Source organism: Perna viridis, chromosome 6, assembly GCF_037379345.1.
Source record: "Perna viridis isolate PV_CMFRI_1.1 ecotype Kerala chromosome 6, ASM3737934v1, whole genome shotgun sequence".
NCBI classification, from domain to species: Eukaryota; Metazoa; Mollusca; class Bivalvia; order Mytilida; family Mytilidae; genus Perna; species Perna viridis.
In genome coordinates, this window is record NC_142450.1 from 8,973,018 (window position 1) to 8,995,362 (window position 22,345).

The 22,345-nt window shown below is 32.1% G+C and overlaps 1 protein-coding gene and 1 long non-coding RNA gene across 3 annotated transcripts in view; one reads left to right on the forward strand and one right to left on the reverse strand.

The window, feature by feature from the left end:
• Positions 1–145: 145 nt before the first annotated feature.
• LOC148613539 (2-oxoisovalerate dehydrogenase subunit beta, mitochondrial-like) overlaps positions 146–22,345 on the reverse strand; it is a 28,040-nt gene continuing 5,840 nt past the window's right edge. For both annotated transcript variants that reach the window (XM_088586903.1, XM_088586902.1), the window contains 8 exons: positions 20,318–20,395; positions 19,880–19,948; positions 14,410–14,543; positions 13,386–13,541; positions 9,717–9,888; positions 4,746–4,891; positions 3,339–3,425; positions 146–1,495 (listed from right to left, as the gene is read on the reverse strand). In XM_088586903.1, the coding sequence (XP_088443029.1) occupies positions 1,352–1,495; positions 3,339–3,425; positions 4,746–4,891; positions 9,717–9,888; positions 13,386–13,541; positions 14,410–14,543; positions 19,880–19,948; positions 20,318–20,395 (986 nt within the window). In that variant the 3' untranslated portion in view covers positions 146–1,351. The remainder of the gene's footprint in view (positions 1,496–3,338; positions 3,426–4,745; positions 4,892–9,716; positions 9,889–13,385; positions 13,542–14,409; positions 14,544–19,879; positions 19,949–20,317; positions 20,396–22,345) is intronic.
• LOC148613540 (uncharacterized) lies at positions 9,401–13,100 on the forward strand. Its single transcript, XR_015923410.1, has 2 exons — positions 9,401–9,526; positions 12,209–13,100. It is a non-coding gene; the product is annotated as an uncharacterized LOC148613540 (long non-coding RNA).

Here is a 22,345-nt window from a genome sequence, read left to right on the forward strand (position 1 = left end):
GTACTATAATGCATTATTTTTTGGCGGAATATTGACTTTTTTTTAACCTCGCTTTTAATTGGTTGGCTTTTTCTGTGAAGACAGGGCCACATGCTGCTGTCATTGCTTGGAAGTCTTCACTGGAAATTGATCAAAAACAAAAGAATAGTTATGTTATATTTTACTCTGTATTGATTTGTTCCTTGTGAAGGAAAATACATTAAGTAAATTTGTCAAGAAAACCACAGAATTAAATTAAAGTATTAAAACTGTAATGTAAATGTTCTCCATACAAGTTAGACAAGAACATTAACATTATCAGCACACTAAAGGAAAACGTTTTAATATTTCATGCACAAATCTGTTTCAATCGGAACTACTAAACCATTTCCACTGCATTAAAAAATAACCTGTGATGCAGAAAGGAAATTTTTTTCTTGAAAAATTTGCCTGAATTTTAGTCATACACGAATCAAAGTAGTTCTATCCACCAGGTGGCGCTAAAAATTCTAGTTGGATATCACTAAAAATAAAGAACAACCACTCTACCAAGAATTTTGGCACAAAGCAAGAAGCTAAGAAAAAGTAATGGTAAAAAATTCAACCAGTTTGACTATAACTTTAGAATTGGATTGGTCAAATTCCGAACAGATCCATCTGCCTAGTGCCTCCGAGGTTTTTCTTTTGTGTAACTAGGAAGGCTGAGGTGTTCTGATTGAAATCTGTTTTTCAATATCACAATTATAGTTCTTATACATCAGCCATTTGACATAAAAAAAAACAGTACAAAATATTTTCATTTCACTCAATTATTATCCATACGCAATTTAAAATAACAGAACTGAAAACATGAGCTCCTGATAATTTTGTAATACACATTTTTTTATATTGAACAGCTAAAAACCACCATTTTGAAGCAATAGACATGAAGAACCTTAGTATAAACTATAAGGTGAGGTAGCTTTGCTAAAGTGTTTATACTGAGACAACCAGTTTGAGAGTACAACTACAAAAATATAAATAAGGAATTTAAGTCCAAAAAAGTTACTTCAAAACTTCTCACCTTAATGCATGTAAACCAATAAGCATATATATATATATATATATATATATATATAAGGGTCTGAAAAATTCCCAACGATGTCAAGTTTACGTTATCTTCCCTGTATCAATATGATCCGATGGAGCAGTGTAGAGTCACATTCTGAGACGTATATATATATAAATATGTCTCTTTTCAGCATGCAAATCCACAACTAAATATAAATATACCAGCATACAATTTCCCAGAATTGATTACACTCGATGAATCAAATACACATCTATAACTTTTGAGATTCTATCAACATATCCATTTAGTCTTAATAAATAGTTATCCGTAATTGACCAATTTTTTTATAGCTTCTAAACACCTAAGTTTGTCAGGTATATAAAACGCTTCAAACACATGAGGAAAAGGTGTGTCATAACCACATATTCTCTGTACAGGAGCTTCCAGATGTAAAAAACACTCCTCCTGAAATAAAAAGTAAGTCTTTAATAAACTGTAGTGTTAATAGTAATGGACCTTTTAGTGATAACTGTTGGGTAGTGGACAACTCCTGAAGGATAATTCTTTTGTTCTAACCCAAAACCTACTTTCTGGTTAGTATATCTGCTCATTGACTACCCTTTAGTTGTTAAGAAAAGGTGTATTAGAAGTTTATAACCATTTATTTATTGCAAGAAAATAAGAACCCATTAAGATCAACATAACTAACATTCATCTAGACTGTATGTACTGTATTGTGTTTTAACTTTAATATTTTCTGAAGTATACTTTCAGATTATGTTGGAAAATGGATTTGACACAAGAGACTCTTAGGAGCCTGAATCACCCATCTGGAGGATGTTTTACCTTTCAAGGAAAATAACTGTTTACAAAGTATGGTTCTACAATTTCAACCCTATGGAGACTTTTCAAGGTCTTATCATAAGGATCATTTTATCAATTGAAAGTTTCTTACCTTACGTGTCTACTTTAGTTTTTAGAAAATTGGTAAAAAACTATAAAAACACAATTTTTTTTCATATTTCAATTGAAATAATTCTAAAAAGGAGTTATCCTACAACTCTGACCCAATTTAGTTGTTGTGCAGGGTACCATAAGGAATATATCAACTTTCATTAAAATCAAACAAGTGGTTTCAGATAAAGATGAAAAGTTAATTGAGTGATGGTAATGGCTGATACTGCCCTTCGGGCCAGGTGAGCTAATAATAAGAAATATGATACATTTGTACATATTTGTATTTTAAATTAAATTTAAAAAAAACCTTACAGGTAAAAATAACAAATTTATCAAAAATATAAACAATGCTATTTTATCAAATAAGAGCCACAAAAATAAAAGGATTATAGGTCTGTCCAAAACAGTATTAATTCAAAGTAATAATAAAAATATAACTTCAAACAATACATCCAGTCAAAATTCCAAATCACTGACACAAAAATTCAGAACTGCTGAAAATGGATAAAAGTCCAAGGGCCACAAGTCTGCTGAAAATGGATAAAAGTCCAAGGGCCACAACTCCGCCAAAAAATTTAAACTAAATCAATTTCTTTACTTAGTTTTAATAAATATATATCAAAACAACTTCAAAATTTATTGCTGAACAACTGAATGATGAAAAGTGATGGACAAAATTCACTTCAATAATCTTTGGCTACTGGGAGATAAACAGTAATAAATCAGAACAATCATCTAATTTTTTTTCAAAGCAAAATGCAAATAGCTTGTCTTAGATGTTTTTTTCATAGACCATAGTTCACCTCAACATGTGATACCATGTGTTAACACATAGAACTATTTCTAAATCAGCCCTCTACAGATTCTTAATTTAAATAATATTTTGTACATTTTAACTTGAATGGAATACATGTTTATGTGGTACTTAGTGTCAGTCTCTGTAAGAATCAGGCAGTGGATGAAACATGGTAACATGGTATAAAACAAAAAAACAAAAAAAAAACAAAGTTTAGTTTGCCTATCTGCACTATCAGAATCAAGGAAAAAAAGACAAGATTGTCCATATCATGTTGGTATGAGGTATAATTTCATTGAAATGCAATGAAAATGAACATTTCAAGGGCAGCCAACTCTGTCCAAAACCTAATTTTCTAACATTTTGAAGAATTTCTAAGCAAATCCAGAAATGCTAAGATCAAATAATGGTCTTTTCAAATATAGAAAGCATCCTTGGGTGAAATAATATTGTCAGGTCAATGGGTGTTTGACATGCATGTTTCTGATTTTTTCTATTTTGCCTGATTCTTACAAAAACTTATACTTAAGTAATAGCCTCAGTGAAAATACCTACCTGAATTGTAGCTGCTATTTCTGCAGCAAAACCCATTGTGATTGGTGCTTCATGTGATACTAAACAACGCCCAGTTTTCTTTACTGACTGAAAAACATTAATGCACATGTGGTTTCATATCAAATTAGAAGTTCTCTCTTTTCTTCTTTTTACAATTTCAACCCATGGAGACATTTGTAGGCCTTATAGTGATCACCTCATCAATTGAAAGTTTTTTTGATCTATTATGATTTTCGAGGTATTGGGTCAAATACTCTAACAAGGAGTCGTCATACAACTTTGACCCAATGGAGACTTTTGTAAGCCTTTTTATAAGGAAAATTTCATTAATTGCCATTTTTTTTTCATCTATTTTCAAAATATTGGCTAAAAATGCAAAAAAAATGCCATACTTTGCCTTTCAAGGGCAATAACTCTTACAAGATGTTATTCTTCAACATTGACTCAATGGAGACATTTGTTAGAGCTCTCCCTCATAGTTTATAAGATATACCTTCAAGTAAGATGCTTTACCCTAATGTTTTACCCCAATGTTTGGGCTTACCCTACCAGTGCACCTGGTCCATGCTCCCAGTTTTAAGTGGAGTCTGAGTTGCTCATTTACTTTTGTTACTTCATATGTATTATTTTAGTTAATTCATGTTGTCTGTTGTGTGTGTCTTTTCCATGTCTGGTCTTTGTCCCTGGATTACATTCTTTTGATTTCCGCTAGAATCTCGGTTCCCTTGATTACTCTTTCTAATGGATAAAAATCCAAACACACATTTTATGCAGGATACCCTAAGAACATCTTTTGCTACACTTGTTATTTTTAAGGATGTAGGATTGCTTATTAGTCATGTGCTCCTCTATTTTGAAGCCCTACAACTAATAGCAATACAATAATCACTATTGACCATTGATCCACTTCACTCAGATTTATTTTTCTGCTTTTCTCAAGCCATAAATATAAGGTTAAAACATGTGATGCAGCACTGATGATTAACTGATCACAATAGCATGTACTTCTGGAAAGACAATATCAAGATGTGCATGTAGTTCAATAATGATGGGACTCTATCTTAACAGAGACATTTTAACCTTTCTGACAGATAATTTTCTGTCCTAGCATAATTGTGTGGGGAAGGAAATTATAATTAGTGGGAAGTGTTTATAAGATCATGCTGTGCAAAAACAGTCCCTGACAGGAAAGTCTCTTACTTGTCTTACAAAATTAAATATTATGAAAAAAATACACAATGTATTTAACTTATTATTGTAGTAACTTATTGTTAAAAGTTAAATAAAAAAGGTGAAGCGATGAATGTCTTTTCAAATGATTTCCTCATTTCTCATCATGACTCACATTTCTGCTTGAGAGATAAAGAAAAGAGAAAAATCACTTTTATGAAAAAAAAAACTTCTTACACTGATCACAGTTTCCTCATCCCACGGTAGTATTGTTCTTAGATCTATAACTTCACATGAGACATTCAACTTCTCCTGGGCCATGTTGGCCACTTCTCTGAGTACATGGATCTGTGTTCCATATCCCACCAACGTTACATCATCACCTAGAATAAACATTACGAACTCATGGATACTCAATGCTCATGGATATCCCCACTAATATTTTCACCATTTAATATTTTCCAAGTGTAGATATGGACATGCAAATTACCATATTCAGAAGATAAATCAAAACAATAAAATGTTTTTCTTTTTGGATCAAATTGAAAAAAAATCAATGTATATTCATGAACATACAAATAAAAATTAAGGATCATCAGGGTAATCAAAAGAACAAATCATGTCTGTAAATGAAAGAAAACAGAAAAATGTAAACTATGAAAAAACATCAACTATCATAAAATTGTTAGAGTGAGGTAATACAGGATTCCTGTTTCTACCGATGAACTCCTGACAAAATATGACTCCAACCTTGAACCCTTATCATTCCAAGCTCAGATCCACATGTTTCCATGGAGACACCATTATATTTCTATTTTCTAGCTCTTCATGTTCCAGGCTAGGCCTATTATATTTCTATTCTCTAGCCCTTCATGTTCCAGGCTAGGCCCATTATATTTCTATTCTCTAGCCCTTCATGTTCCAGGCTAGGCCCATTATATTGCTATTCTCTAGCCCTTCATGTTTCCATGCTAAGGCCCATTATATTACTATTCTCTACCCCTTCATGTTTCCATGCTAAGGCCCATTATATTTCTATTCTCTAGCCCTTCATGTTTCCATGCTTAAGGCCCATTATATTTCTATTTTCTAGCCCTTCATGTTTCCATGCTAGGCCCATTATATTTCTATGCTCTAGCCATTTGTATTTCCATGTGTTACTTCTTTATGTAATCATGTTCAGGTCCTATAATTGTATAAGTTTGCATCCATTATTTACAAGCTTACACCCTATCCATATGTACTTTATTTTTAAGCTTACACTCAATAATTCCAATTTAGAAATCTCTTTTCTTTTATTAACTGTCTTTAAAAGATGCCTACACAGGTGTCTTTCAAATTGTGGAAAAAGCATTGAAAGACATGTATAAAACAAACTGGAAAATTTGTAAGACAATTATTTTTCATCATACAGCTGGTTACATGAGTCCCAAATTGACATATTTCTTAACAAAAATTGAGAAGTAAATTTTGGAGTTAAAGAAGAATTTTTCCCGCCTTATTTGGTAATTAAGCCCTGACCTGACATGTCACATTAAAAAAAAAATCAACAGCAGGATTTGGGAAGTTATGGTGGAAATGTGTGAAAATATTCATACTCTTGGCATCCTTATTTTGGATCTAATTCAAATATAAAAAAATCGCTGTGCTTCCATGCAAGGGTCATACAATCTTCAGTGAACTTTATGCTAACTGGTACTATTTTGAAAAGAGGACAAACATTTACAAAAAAAAAAAAACAAACAAAAATACAAAAAAGAAACACTTGAGCTGGTCTTTGATAGAGTAATTCTAGCAGAAATCAAAAGAATGTAATCCATTGACAAAGACCAGACATGGATAACAATCACACACAACAAAAAATATAAGATAACCATTATAATACATACACAAAGAAAAAAATATGAAACCCATTAAAACACTCATACACTCACTAATGTAATGCTTCCAACTTTGTTTTTTAAAAAAGACATAAATTTGTATTTTAATCAGATAAGATTTATTCAAGTCAACAGATTGAACTCAAAATGCCCCCTTTATATTTGATGCAAGAGTACACCATTTGTCTATTTATTTATCTCTATATAAATCTTTCTGACCCATAAAAAGGACAAAACATCAAAAACATACAACTCTCCTTATACTTTTAAAATGGACAAATTGGCATTTTCTCAAACTGTTTTCTTTATTAGATCTATCTTTGGGATGATAAGTCAACCAAATCCACCTACAACAAAGTAGGGGATATCTTTAGAAGTAGTTTCGTGATGGAAGGCATTATCTTCTATCAGAGTATCAAATTAAATCTTCAATAAAAACAACAATTATTGTATCAACTCTGACATCAAGGAATAAATGACGTGGAAAGAAAAATTTTATATTTGCGTCATAGGACAAAAACATGTTCTTGAGTTTCTTAATATATTTTTATTAAAAATAAATGTTTTTTAAGACTAAAAATATTTTATGAGAAAGCATGTATATGTTCACAGGCACTACACAAGATTTAAAAACAACTTTAACATACGTTATATAGGCATTTAAACAACTTTTCACATGCTTATATATAATCAAAAGAAAAATAGACGGGACATATCAATTGAAATTTTTCTAATCATTTCTTGTTTGCAAAAATATCATTTAACATCTCTGTTTTATAAAAAAAAAAAAGAAAAAGAAAAAAAAACTACTGTAATATTTAGTATTGTCATCTTCTATCTAGCTATCAAAATGACTTTTTTCTACCAGTAGAAAAAAAGTCATTTTAATAGCTAAGAAGATTCATAGGTCAAAGTCCATATACAACAATGTGACTAAGCCTCTGACCCTAAAATTAACTATTAGTAAGAACATCCATGGATTGAAAATTCAATAGATATAAGCCAACAACCAAAAATGTGGCACAATAGAATGATGTTCTATAAATACTCTGTTTAGTCAATTTCTATTACAATTATGTTTCTGACATTAACTTAGAGGAAAGACAAAACAAAGTCATTTAAGGTTTAATATGAGGGGAAATAAAGTGTGTGTGTATAAATGAGATTACAGAACAATCAGATGTGATGAATGGACTGAAAAGACAGAAGTACAGACAGTAAGACTAGAAATCTACACGATAAACAATTTAGTAAGGCAAAATTCCTACAGTCATAACCCCTAATGTAGATTCCAGTTTTTCTTTTGTGGTATGGCACCTTACTGTACAATGTCAAAGAGATCTGTACATTTATAAGAAAAATTGTGTTGACAGCAAATGTCTACAGAAGCCAATAGACAGTATGATCATATCATTTTATGACCATTTTTTTTTTATTTGTATAAAAAAGAACCAAAAAAATTTGTTAACATAGGAAGCAAACTTACAAAGAATTTTGTATACAAACTAGGAAGTTTTATTATCAATAATACATGATCAAGTGCATTGACATTGATTTCTATAAAAAAATTCTTCTTTCTACAAATCAAGATATTTGTCTGTGATTAAATACTATCAATTATAAATTTAATGATTAAATTACTTTTTTAGTGGGATACACAAAACATAGGAAAACTGCTCAGTAAAAATCAGCAAAATATTTTATTTTGTGAATTCTGATATAAAACTCAAAGTATCTTAGTGATCAAAAGTTTTGTTGATAAAGTTCATTGAAATTATACCTATGAAACATGTGGTTAAAATTCCTTGAAATTTATATACAATGTATTTTGCTTTTTTTTTTTATCAAATTCAAACACTGAATAAAATTTCAAGGAATGAAAATGAGCCAAATAAATTTAAAGAAGATGTTAGGTACCCCCGTAAGACAAAGTACATTGAACAACGTTTAACTGAAATTTTGAACAGGTTAACAATAAATTCTCAAACTCTGATTCATTTAAACAGAACTGACTTCCTTGGCTGATTTTTCTCTTAACAAAATCAGATGCTTTTTATAACCTTACAAAATATAATAAACAAGTATCTATTTTTGGACACGCCTAACGATTATTTTTGCTTTCATTTATTTTTTCTACCTCCCAGAAGAAATTTATACCTATTATCAACATTGCATCCAAGAATCAAAGAAGATCAAGTTACTACTGTGTTATACTTTCTCACACTGTTATTTCTACACATGACATGATTTGTAATTTGTACTTCTGAAATTTAAATTGTATTTTTTTTAAATTGAGTGTACTTGGTTTTTCAACCATAATACTGAAAAAAACTAGACCAGTCTATTATGTTAATGCATAATGATTTTATTTTTGACACTAAGATTACTGTTTCTATATAATTAACAGTATTTTATGACTCATTGTACACTGTCCCTGTTATAAACCATTTCAATATAATGCATCTTATTGAATAAAAATCATGGTGCATCTACTATTTGAACCAGAATAAAAAGATATTTTGAAAGTACCAAAAAAGTCTGATTTAAAAACATGTACAGTTTTTAACCCACAGCACTGAATCCTGTATCACGTTTGTTATTTACTTGCAGTCATTAAAGCAAATAAAAAAGTAGACAAAATGTAGGTACATCTGACAGCTAATCATCCTATGGTGTACAATGATAATGGTTAGCTCAAATGTCATCAAATATTCATTTATAATGTTCTGGAAATCTTAGATTTTGTAAAATATTGGACTCAAAATACATAAAAATACAAACAGTCCACTTAAAAAATAATGTTCAGTAGAACTATTTTGTTTAGATGGAGATGTACATACCAGTACCTAGCCTATTTCATATATCTGAGGCAGTGTTCTCATTTGGAACAGGTAGGAGACCTATTTGCATGCTTCAAACACCTGTCTGGCCAGTTCAAGTGGAAAGAATCACATATCATTTAATTCAGAATTAATAAATTTGTCCTGTTCAAATTCTTATTTAACCTTTTAGGTGAAAACTTGGGGAAAACACTGATCTGAGGTAACAGCAAAGTCTATGTAACACTAATGGAAACCCTAAAATCTAATAACGGTTCTCAGAGGATTCACTGAGAGGATAGAAAAAGGAACGGATAAGGTAACTAAGCTTTTAAATATGAGGACCTAAATCTAAGTGCCTTTTACAGACTTGATAGAAATAAATTCATCCACTATCTGCAAACTGACAAAGGGTTCGTCAAAGTGTTATTATGCCTTACAAAGTGGAAACCACAGGTAACAGAAGAAACAAAATAAAAAAATCCAACTTTTGGTTAATATTAACCTACCATCCAAAATTATTTCTGCTTTTCCCAGTGGTAATGTATAATCTCCAGAAGGAACTTCCTCTATTGCAGATCTGTATAATATTTTTGGTTCAAAGAATATACAAGGATTATTGTCCCTGATGCAAGATAATAATAATCCTTTAGCTTGATATGGACCCCTTGGAATCACTACCTGTAAAAAGCAACACATTTGATAAAAATGATAATAAAAAAATGTAAAAAACAATAAATAAACAAGAGGCTCCCAGGAGCCGGAATCACTCACATGGTTAAATTTTTGCCTTTCAAAGGCAATAACTCTAACAAGGAGTTGTCTGACAATTTTGACTTCACAAAGACTTTGGAAGGACATATCATAAGGATAATTTCATCAATTGAAAGTTTTATTCTATCTATTGACTGAAAACTGCTAAAAATGTAATTTTTTGCCTTTCAAGGGCAATAACTCTTACATGGAGTCATCTGACAACTTTATCCCTGGAAACTTTTGTAGGCCTTTACATAAGAATCATTTCAGCAATTGAAAGATTCATTGTTTCTATTATTGTTCTCAAAATACTGTAAAAAACAAGAGGCTCCCAGGAGCCTGAATCGCTCATCTTCTTGAATTTTGCCTTTCAAAGGCAATAAATTAAACAAGAAGTTGTCCAACAATTTTGACTAAAGACGTCTTTGGTAGGACTATCACAAGATCTTTTCAACAATTGAAAGTTTCTTTTAATCTATCATAGTTTTCAAGATATTGACTGAAAACTATTAAAAAAAAGTCATTTTTCCCCTTTCAAGAGCAATAACTCTTACAAGGAGTCTGAAGACTTTTGTAGTCCTAATAATATGGATCATTTCAGCTATTGGAAGAAATTGGATAAACCTAACGGTTTAAGAGATTTATGTGAAAAACTATTGTCTGACCCCTATATTCTATTTTTATTATGGCGGGCATGTTTTTCTACGAATCAAAAATCCCCACATCAGTTCTATGCAGTATACCCCATTCATACCAAGTTTGGTTTTAATTAGTCAAGTAGTTTCAGAGGAGAAGAGTTTTAGGAGAAGAGTTTTGTATAATTGTTAACAATGACGACGGATGCCAATAGTCTAAAGTCATTTTTCACCTCTCAAGGGCAATCACTCTTACATGGAGTTGTCTGACAACTTTGATCCCTTGGAGACTTTAGTAGGCCTTAGATAAGGATCATTTCAGCAATCGAAAGATATTGACTAAACCTAATGATTTTGGAGGTATATGCAAACAACTACTGTCTGACCCCTATGTTCTATTTTTAGTAATGATGGCCATGTTTTTTAATTGATCAAAAATCCATACAGTCATTTTGTTTGGGATAAACTTAAAAAACAAAAATGCCAACTTTCATTGAATTCTGTATAGTAGTTTCTGAGAAGATTTTTAAAAGTATTAACATCAAAAACAGCAAAAAAACGCCCAAAAAGGGCAACAATTTCAACATGGGACAAGAGATTTTCACCAAAGTTTCACCACAGATAGATCTCATCATACTCAATACCATTACCTCTGTCTGAATTCGGTTAAACCCAACGGTTTTCGAGATATATGCAAATATCACACGGCCTACAGCCAGGTGAGCTAAAGAGAGAATGTTACTTGCAAATATCACACGGCCTACAGCCAGGTGAGCTAAAGAGAGAATGTTACTACTTCAAGACTTAATCTGTCAAGTTGAACATCCCCCTTTTTTTGGCATTGGAAAGTTAATATCTTCAATCATGCAGGATAATAGACATGTGAGTAGAACAACAGACAGAAAGAATAATACGAATATTTACCAAAACCTTTTTTTTGCAAGGGTTATGATGAGCCAAATGTGATACATACTTTCGAAGTTTTTATTATTATAGTGTAACCCTGTCTTTTTAGAAAAATGCTTCAGCACCTCTAAACCTTAGGTGTAGAAACTATACTAATGGAAATATTGACACATAGACTAAAATATATCAACTTTAACTGTCTGAATCATCTTTAAACCTTCACACTACACTATCTACACTTTTTGAATATTTCAACAAAATCTGTGAACTGACTCAAAATTATTTACATAAGATTGGTTTCTGATTGAAAGAAGGGATCATAAGGAAAAATGAAGTTGTGCAAATGAAGATATGTGTAGCAATATTTTCAACACATTGACTGCACAGAAAAAGTTCAAATATGATGAAATAAATTTAAATAGTCTGTTTGTGAAAATTTCACTGTTTACAGCACTTTTCAGCATATAAATGTCTTCAATATATGCATTAACAGTTAGCAAGTCAATACACTACAATGTAGGTTACAAATTACCTAATAAATGTACTTTTGATTATACTACTGACATAAAATGGATACTATTGAAAAAAAATAGATAAAATTCATATTTAATATTTGACAAATTTCTCCATAAAAGGTGCAAATCCTCAATATGTTTTTAAACACATCCAAAAATTTGAATCCTATTGGTTCTATTCTTTTTTAGTTACAGAGTACTCAAAGTAGGTACCATCTACACAAGATAGACAAACGTTCAAATGAACAGACCAACTGACCAGGCCACAATCAGTATAAAGAGGAATGACAAACAGATGGACAAACCAATTGACCAAGACACTACAAGTATAAAGAGGAATGACGTACAGACCGACAGACCAACTGACCAAGACACTACTAGTACAAAGAGGAATGACAAACAGATGGACAGACCAATTGACCACAACACTACTAGTACAAAGAGGAATGATGTACAGATGGACAGACCAATTGACCAACACACTACTAGGATAGAGGAAAGATCAAACCAAAATTAGTATAAAGAGGAATGATGTACAGACCAACAGACGAATTGACCGACACTACTAGTATAAAGAGGAGTGACATATAAATGGACTGGCCAATAGACCCAGCCACTACAAGTATAAAGAGGAATGATGTACAGATGGAAAGACCAATTGACCAAGACAATACTAGTATATAGAGGAATGACACACATATGGACAGACCAACTGACCAAGACATCAATAGTTTAAAGAGCAGTGATGTATAGACAGACAGACTGATTGACCAAGACACTACTAGTACAAAAGGAGTGACGTTTAGATCGACAGACCGATTGACCCAGCCACTAGTAGTATAAAGAGGAATGACATACAGATGGACAGACCAATTGACTCAGCCACTATTGGTATAAAAAGAAATGACGTACAGACCCACAGACCAACTGACCAAGACAATGATGTACAGATGGCCAGACCAATTGACCCAGCCACTAGTAGTATAAAGAGAAACAGATTCCTCTGAGTATCAGAATAAGCTATGCTGAGTTACAGGAAGTGTGCAACATCTGTTTGAATAAATTTATAAACATTTTCTTTATGTAAGTGGTAAATTGATGTTAACATTTTGTAAAATATTCTTTCCTTTACATAAAAGAAAGTGTTAATAAAAATTTTAGTTCAAATTTGAGCAAACTTTTACACTAGCTTTTAATAACTCCACAGTCTTTTCTTTTACCCATATTTTCTGTTCTGTTTAAAACCAGCAAATTTTAAAAAGCATATACCAAATCATATTGGATGTAGGTCCATAAGATTATCTTAAAGACTGCATGAAAGAGTAAATCCATTCTTTTGTGTTAAAATTCAAAAACAAATATCCACCTTAATTCCAGGAATGTGAGCGAAAAAAGCTTCAGGACTTTGGGAATGGTATAATGCTCCATGTCCTACAGCTCCTATTGGTGCTCGAATTGTCAACTTCCCACAGTCATAGATGTTCCCTGTCCTATAACGGAATTTGGCTGCTTCATTAGTTATCTGTAAAATAGTGGTTTATGTTGAGTTATTTTATTCATTTTTTATTGAAATAATAACAAAGCATGCTTTATAAAAGGTTTCAACAAAAGATTCATCTAAAAATTGTAACTGCATAAAAAAAAAAAAAGTAATATAAATAGACCATGTCTCCTGCCAAATTTTGAAAGTAAAATGGGCATAGAATGATAGATTTCATCAAAAACATATTTGCTGAATGTTATGTTATTTATTAGTACAACATTTGGTATACACTAACTATATTCAAATAAATTTTTGGAAATGAGAGTGTGCAAGGGGAAACAGAAAACTTTCTGAATTTAACTCTTCAAGGGAGATAACTTTCAAAATATTAGCAAGTCTTTTATAGCTTTCTAACTTGTCTAAGAGATTCATGATAAATGTAGCAAGTTTTGGTATAATTTCAACCAAATCCATTGAAAACTGTAGTTGTGAGAGGGCTTGCGAAAGAAATTTTGAGAAAATTTCAATTTCCAAGGGTGTTAGCTCTCACATATATGCCACCCGTCAATAGTTTTCAAACTTGTCCCTGAATTTTAAGATTGCAACCTGAAAAACTGATGTAAATTCTTATTTAAAAAAATCAATCAAATTAAGGAATAAGAGTAATTAAAGGTGTGACAGATATTTATTAGTCCCAAATTGCATTGCAAAAAAATTCTGTAATTACACTTGACATCTTTTTGAAACAGCAATTTTTAATAACAATAAAACATAATTAATATTTTACTAAAGTGGCAAACTATTGAAATGAAAAGTCTTTAAAAAAAGGACAAAAAATGGTAGGTTAGACAGCCATGTTGTTCAGTCTAAGGGGCATAACTCTAATTATTATAACTTTTGAGTTTACCTGATCAAAAGCAGGGAAAATGTAATCTGCAAACTGTATTTCAGCAATAGCAGTAGATCCAGCAGTGGCTATTCCTATACCAAAGGCTACTATACCTTGCTCACTAAGTGGTGTATTAAACACTCTGTCACGACCTGCAACGTACAAAACACACCATTATTTATTATATCCTGTTAAAGAAAGTCCTATATATATCTATATAAGAAATGATTCTCTTTTTAAAAGTGTGTTTTTTTTTTTAAATTGGGAAATTTCAAACAATGAAGTACTGTAAACATTAATTTTTCGTGGTTGCAAATTTTTGCATATTCTGCCAAGTGAACATATTTGCTGGCATCAATTTTCTCTCATTCAAAAATTGATAAGTCTCATTGAGTGTTAAAAATCAACTCCGCGGGTACTATTTTTCATGCTTTCATGTTCACAGCGAAACTTAGTACACTGCGAAAATTAATATTTCTACAGTACAAAGAGTAATCAAAAGAACCAAGGTTATAGTGATAATCAAAAGAATGTAATCCAGGGACAAAGACCAGACATGGAAAACAGACATACACAACAAAGAATATAAAGTAACCAAAATCATACATACAAAGTAACAAAAGCAAATGAGCAACTCGGACTCCACTAAAAACTGGGAGCATGGACCAGGTACATCGGTAGGGTAAGCGTCCTCTGCTTTTCTAGAAATACCTGCCGAGTTGCTCATAAAAAAACCTTTAGCCTGTCGTTAAAAGTCATTGATATTATCAAATATAACCAAAAAAAAAAATACAAGACAGAAATAGTTTCAATCTGAATAGTTTTGAAAAGAAGCACCATATACATCACTCAGACTATACCAACTAGGAAATTATAAGGTTTATTTGGAATTATCTTTTATCCATTTTTTAGATACCTTAGAAAATTTTCACTAATGGAAGTAACTGAGGAGAATAACATCATTGCTTTTCATAATTCTATGAAATTTTATCACAATCCCTTAAGTGGTTTATGAGAAGTTACACAGGTTAAATCTTGTAGCAGGATTATCTCCCACTAAATCCATTATGCATATCTACATATAAAGTTTTTGAGTTGCTTACAAGAAAAAAATTTGCCTTTACAAGGTTATAGCACATGTCATTGAAACCTTATAGTAAGAATATCACCAATTGTAAACACCTAGGAATAGCTACACTCCTTCCTGCAAAAAAGAAAAATGTGAACAACATTCCTGCCTGCATGAAATATGTGAACAAATAACCTTATTGGTCAGAGAGAGAGGCAGTGTGGTTCCTATAAACATAACAAACTTTTTTACAAAGGGGACAGGGGGAATAAACGCTTGACATGCTTCATCCTAAGTTATAAGGATTACATTTTCAGGTTTTAAATGAATGGATGATCTCCTTTTTCACCAAAATGGGATTCATTTCCATCACAACTCATTTGTGCCAGAAATCTTTTTGCACTAGATTATTTTTCAAATTTCATAGTTGAATTGCCCCAAAAAATAAGAATCCTTGTGTGCAATATACAGGTAAATTTGAAATTATCTTAATACATGTATTATTATGATGAAAAAATTAATGTATGACAAATTGCTCATTGTAATGATCATGAAAGGCCTTGGGCCTGTTGTAGGAACTATTGCCCTTAATTGATTGTGGAATGTATGTTATTAATATGTAATCTAAAAACTGCTCAACTGCGCTCTGTAAAACTATCACTGACAATGACTGATTTATCTTCAGATTAAAGAAAAGCTAAATCAAAGACTGTATCAGCAATCAGTCAAAGAGTTTGAATCTCACAGCGGACAACATCTGTATATTTTTTAAATATTTGATGTTACTACCTTTAAAGATATTTTACGTGTAAACTGGCTCAAAAGGTAGTCTTTCTTTATAGCACAATTCAGCTATGGTGAAAAAAATTTTGGCATGGCACAATTAACTACATTTTTTATCCAATTGGTGCAAAAGAAGGATACCCACATGAATTACAATAGCTAAAAATAAAAAAAAGGTTATTTTCCGCCTTTCAAGTTGTCAAGTTTTTATTAACTTATGGCTTCAGCAACAGATTAACATGAAAATTTGACCACAGATAGATCTAATCATGCTGAACACTTTTAACCAGTCAAAATTTGGCTAAACCTAACAGCTTTTGAAACATATGTTAAAAACTTCTGACTGACCCCTATGTTCTATTTCAGTAACAGCTGCCATATTTTTCAATGCACCAAAAATCCCCACCAGTTTTATGCACAATATTGTACGAAACATTCAGACCAAGCTTGGCTCTAATTTATCCAGTAATTTTAGAGAAGATGTTTAAAGAAATAACAATAAAAATAGTGAAAAGAAACCTATAAAAAGGGCAATAACTCCAACATGGTACAGCATATTAACCACATCAGTGCTTTGCACAATACCCTAAGGAGCATCCAAACCAAGATTGGTTTCAATGATTGATCCAGTAGTTTCAGAGGAGAAGAGTTTTGAAAATTTTTAACGACAACAGACAAAGTGAAGTGATGTTCCAGATTTTTGCCTAAATTTTGCAACAAAAACAGGAGGGGGAGGGGTTGGGGCCTTCCAGGGGTCAGGACCTCCTATCCTCCCCTGGATCCACCAATGATCACACAAGGCATACATGAACATCAATTCTAAATTCAAGATTGTAACAAATCTAAATGGAATATATGACCATTCAAAATAAATTGCAGACAAAAATGTTTATTTAGTAAGATATATTAGACACTAAATATAAGGTATTTCATTGTATAAAAGGGAAGACAACTCACTGTAGTCCACAGTGTACACAATTAACTTACAGTGTATTGAACAATTGACAGGTTTTTTGTGAATTATAAAATCAGTTGGTCAGATTAATTCTTTTCTGTAATGGTTTTCTCAGACCACTGATCATGAACAGTTTTCATATCACACACAGTACTTGTAAGTGAACATGTAAAATAGGGGGTGTGTCCAATTTACATCATAGGTTTTCTTTGTGTCTATAAGGAGCACAGGTACAGAAGTTGGAATCAGTAAACTGATTACAATTTTGGAGTAAATACCCCATTGCTCTTAAAGAGACAAATAGTATAGGTTCTAATGAGTGAAATAAGAAAGAGTCTGAGTAACCTGAGATATCTCTCCTTGGATTTTATTGGACATGAGATATAATCTTTGACCTCATTGGTCAATTGTTTTTACCTTTGATCATTTCAAACAGAACGATGAAACTGGAGGGAAAACTGTCAATGGAAGAAGACATGGCTGAATTTTGACATGAGTCACCCATGGTATTTTGATCAACATTCATTTCAAATGAAAAAGACTGTTGATGAAATGAACCATTTCTTCCTTGACCCAATATTCTCCCTTAACTGCTGTTTATAGAATTTAAATAATGAGTCATACCAGTTGAAAACTTGAAAACTTGAGTTTTACATTATGGGCACCTTTTCAAGTATTGAATTTTTATAGCCTTTTTACTTCTTAATTTTTGTATAGTACTTTTTTCTTTATTTTTATTATATTTTATTTTTATAATATCTATTCATATAAAAAATATCAAATCATATCAAATCCATGTATACTAAATAAATGATAATTTTTTTGCAGCTACTTGCATAATCAAAATTTTTTCCCTTTGTTTTTTATTTATAAGTGACAGTTTTTGTAGCTTTGAAATAATCAAATTTTTTTGCCTTGTTGTTTACTTTATTGGTGATATTTTTTTGTAACCTTTTCAAAAATCAAAGTATTTACTTTATTCTCCTTTGTTTCTGATACCCAAGGAATTGTGTAACACATCCCAATTTAACTGCACAATGTGCATAACATGAACATTAATGCTACATCACAATAACCCAGCATCATATTAACACTTCATCACACTAACTCCCCTTGTGTTATACTAACCCTGTTTCACATTAACACTGCATCACACAAACCCTATCTATTTCACATTGACACTGCATCACACTAAACCCAGTATCACATTAACCCAACATCACATTAACCCTGTTTCACATTAATACTGTATCACATTAAACTTGCAACACACTAACACTGCACCACATTTACCCTACATCACATTAACCCTGCATCACACTAACTGTTTCACATAAACTTTGCATCACACTTACCCTGTATCACATTAACACTGCATCACACTTACCCTGTTTCATATTAACACTGCATCACACGAACTGTTTCACATTAACCTTGCATCACATTAACCCTGTTTCACATTAAAACTGTATCACACATTAACCTTGCATCACACTAACACTGCACCACATTTACCCTACATCACATTAACCCTGCATCACACTTACCCTGTTTCACATTAACACTGCATCACACTTACCATGTTTCACATTAACACTGCATCACATGAACTGTTTCACATTAACCTTGCATCACACTAACCCTGTTTCAAATTAACAAAGGTCTTAAGACCAGTCAAGTAGCCATTGCTTGAGGACCAAAGCTATTCACCAGTCTAGTAACCACTGCTAGTATACCAAAGGTCTTAGGACCAATGCTATTCACCAGTCTAGTAACCACAGCTAGTGGATCAAAAGTCCTAGGACCAAGGGTATTCACCAGTCTAGTAACCACTGCTAGTATACCAAAGGTCTTGGGACCAAGGACATTCACCAGTCTAGTAGTCATTGCTAGTGGACTAAAGTAGTCAGTATATCCCAGTTCATTTACAGCAATGAGCAATATTACAAAAATTCAGAAGTGCTTAAGTGTCATTCTCTGTAAGAATCAGGCAGTAGGTGAAACATGTTATGAAAAATCACACTTCGATAGTGTATTTTGACTATTTGCACAATCAGAAGCAAAGGAAACAGACAAGATTTTTCATATCATGCTGGACCACTGAGTTACAATTTCTTTAAAATGCACTGAAAATGAACATTCCAAGGGCAGATAACTCTACCAAAAAACCTCATTTTTCTAAGATTTTATCTAAAAATTCCTAAGCAAAACCAATGATGCAGAGATCAAATACTGTAAAAGTACTATTGTTCGTGGGATACCAATTTTCATGGTTTTCGTGTGTTTCTTCCCTTATCCACAAAAATTGGTATCCACGAATTAAAGTACTTTCACAGTAATGGTCTTTTCAAATAGAAAAAGCATCCTTGTGCATACATGTGTCTGATTTTTCTCATTCTGCCTGATTCTTACTAACACTTACACTTAAACACTGAGGATTCATTCAATGTACTGCCCTTGGTAGAATTCGTTGGTGCAGGATTTATCTTTCTATTTCAATATTTTGGCACAGAGGACTTCTTAATGTATACAATTTATTTTTGGATTCAGATCTTATTGTATTTGAATCTAATGCTGCTGATGACAGATTACTCCTTGTACATATGTACAGCATACAAAAAATTGCAATATTTATATGAGTGGAAATTTTACATTTCACTTGTGTAAGTATATACATATACCGTATCTGTCTTTCAATTCAACACTACATCTAAAAACACCACCAAAGGCTACATCTTCACCAAATAAAACTGAAAAATTCATATAAATATATTGTATCTTCCATAAGCTGGAAAACTGATACACATTCAAAGAAAAGAAAAAAATTCAAATTATTTAAAGGTGACATTTGAAAATGACTATTTATGTTATGTAAAAGACCTAAGATTCAACCTTTCTGTCACCCAAGACAATTGCAATCTCTATGGAAAGTTGTTTAACATGTCCTTTTTGGCAAGCAGAAATCTGGAATTTCTTTAAGATTGTCATATTGAGAAAGCAGACTAATTGTGGGAAAATTAATTTTCATTTGGAGTTAGCATGTACATCAACAGAGAACAAATTTCTATTGATCAATAGAGATTAATTTCTGATCATTATACAACAATTATAGTACTTACCTGCTGTTGGATCAGTTGACAAGGCAATATCTATTCCATTATTAATAGCTTGTACCAGGTTCATTCGTGTTGTCTCTCCTATAAAACATAATATTCAAAAATCCAATGATTAGGCTTCAAGGTAATTGATGGAGTTCACTTTGTTAAACTAGAACTCAATACCCCCACTCTCCAATTTGCTAACATGCACCTCTTACCCTCCAAATTTATCAATTTTCTCCAAAATTTAAAATTATATGAGGGGCAAAACAAGAATATGTAATAATGATTCTGTGAAAGTTTTATTTGAATGAGTAATCAAAGGAACCAAAGAAAATAAAGTAACTAAAATAATACATACAATGTAACAAAAGCAAATGAGCAACTCTGACTCCACTAAAAACTGGGAGCATGGACCAGGTGCACCAGTAGGGTTAGGGTCCTTTGCTTTTCTAGAAATACCTGCCAAGTTGCTCATAAAAAGTCAAGTACAGGGTAGATGAAAGAAGAAAGAAGAACTATGACATGTTGAACATATCAGTTTTCATGGTGCAGATGAATACACAGTAACAATCCACAAGTTCATGATGATAACCCATACAACTTCTGTAGTGATGACTTCAATCTTGTAGCAACATAACCCTTTTACAGAAGCTATTTGTTTGAGTTCTAGCATGATACAAAAAGTCTGCATAGTTTCGGCAAGCTTTGGCATAACGTATGAGTTGTGATATGAACACTCCATACGCAGGTGCTGAAGGGATGTTGCCACAGAAAGTAAAGTTGACAATTCTGAATGAAAAGTCATCACATTTGTCGTAAAGTTTGGTCAATAGTTTTCCTTTACAATCGATTTCTAAGTGTAGGTCAAGATATGAGGCTGACCTTACAGTGTATGTAGTATCCTTTATCTCAAGTTCTTTGGGGTAGATGTGATGTATCAAATCCAGGAAATTAGGATTGTTTAAAGATAATATGTCATCTATATAGCGGAAATTGAGATTAAAGGATCTAGCCAAACGATATTCTTTCTTTTGGATCAGATCAGATATAAAGTCAGCCTCATGAGAATGAAGGAAAAGGTCAGCAACTAAAGGAGCACAATTTGTTCCCTTTGGAATGCTGACCGTTTGTTAAAAAACACGTCCACCACACTGGACAAATACGTTGTCGATTAAAAATTCCACCATTTTGTAAACATTTTCCTCTGTGTATTTGGAAGACGATTTGAAATTATTTCTTACAAAGTATGAGGAATCTCTACCAAGAACTATATATTTGTATCTAGGTGTACCATCTTTCTTGCAAAAACAATGATGTGTAATGTTTTTAAGTCGGGATTTTAACTGAGTATGGGGAATAGAAATATACAGCGTTGAAAAATCATAGGTTTTAATGCTATTATATTCAGATAATAGTCTTGAACTGATTGTCTCCAAAGATCTTTCGAATTTTTCAGGATCCACATTGAATTAATACCACTACAGGAGTAACAAGTGTTGTGGTAGGACTGCAGACCCTCTTTGACAGCTGTGATTATAGAAGTTAAAAGTTTTGAAAGAGGTTTAGTGGTACATTTTGCAGATCCAGCTATGAAACGTTGCTTGTATAGATTCTTGTGAAGTGTAGGAATCCAGTACATAGACGGTAAATCACAATTATCGTCCTTAGTAGAGAGACCAAAAGAGGATACCACAGATTTATGGTTTTCCACAATCTCTTCTTTGGAGAGTGTGGTAGTAGTATAGGTCTTATCACTGCTATTATTTTCTACGTCTAGCTCTGATAATAAACATTTGATGTAAAATGTTTTGCAGACAAAAACAATGTTGTTTTGGGCTTTGTTTGCTGGTACAACAACATATTTGTCATGTATAGTAGACAATGTTTTCGCTACATCGGGGTCTTTGAAAACTGATGTTGCCTTGGCACTCAATGACCTACTTAAAACTTTCATTCGTTTCAAAATTAAAGACTTCAAGGCCTTTAACCACTCTGACAGAGAATCAATGTCTTCTTGTTCTCGTTTTATCCATTTTCATGCATAGT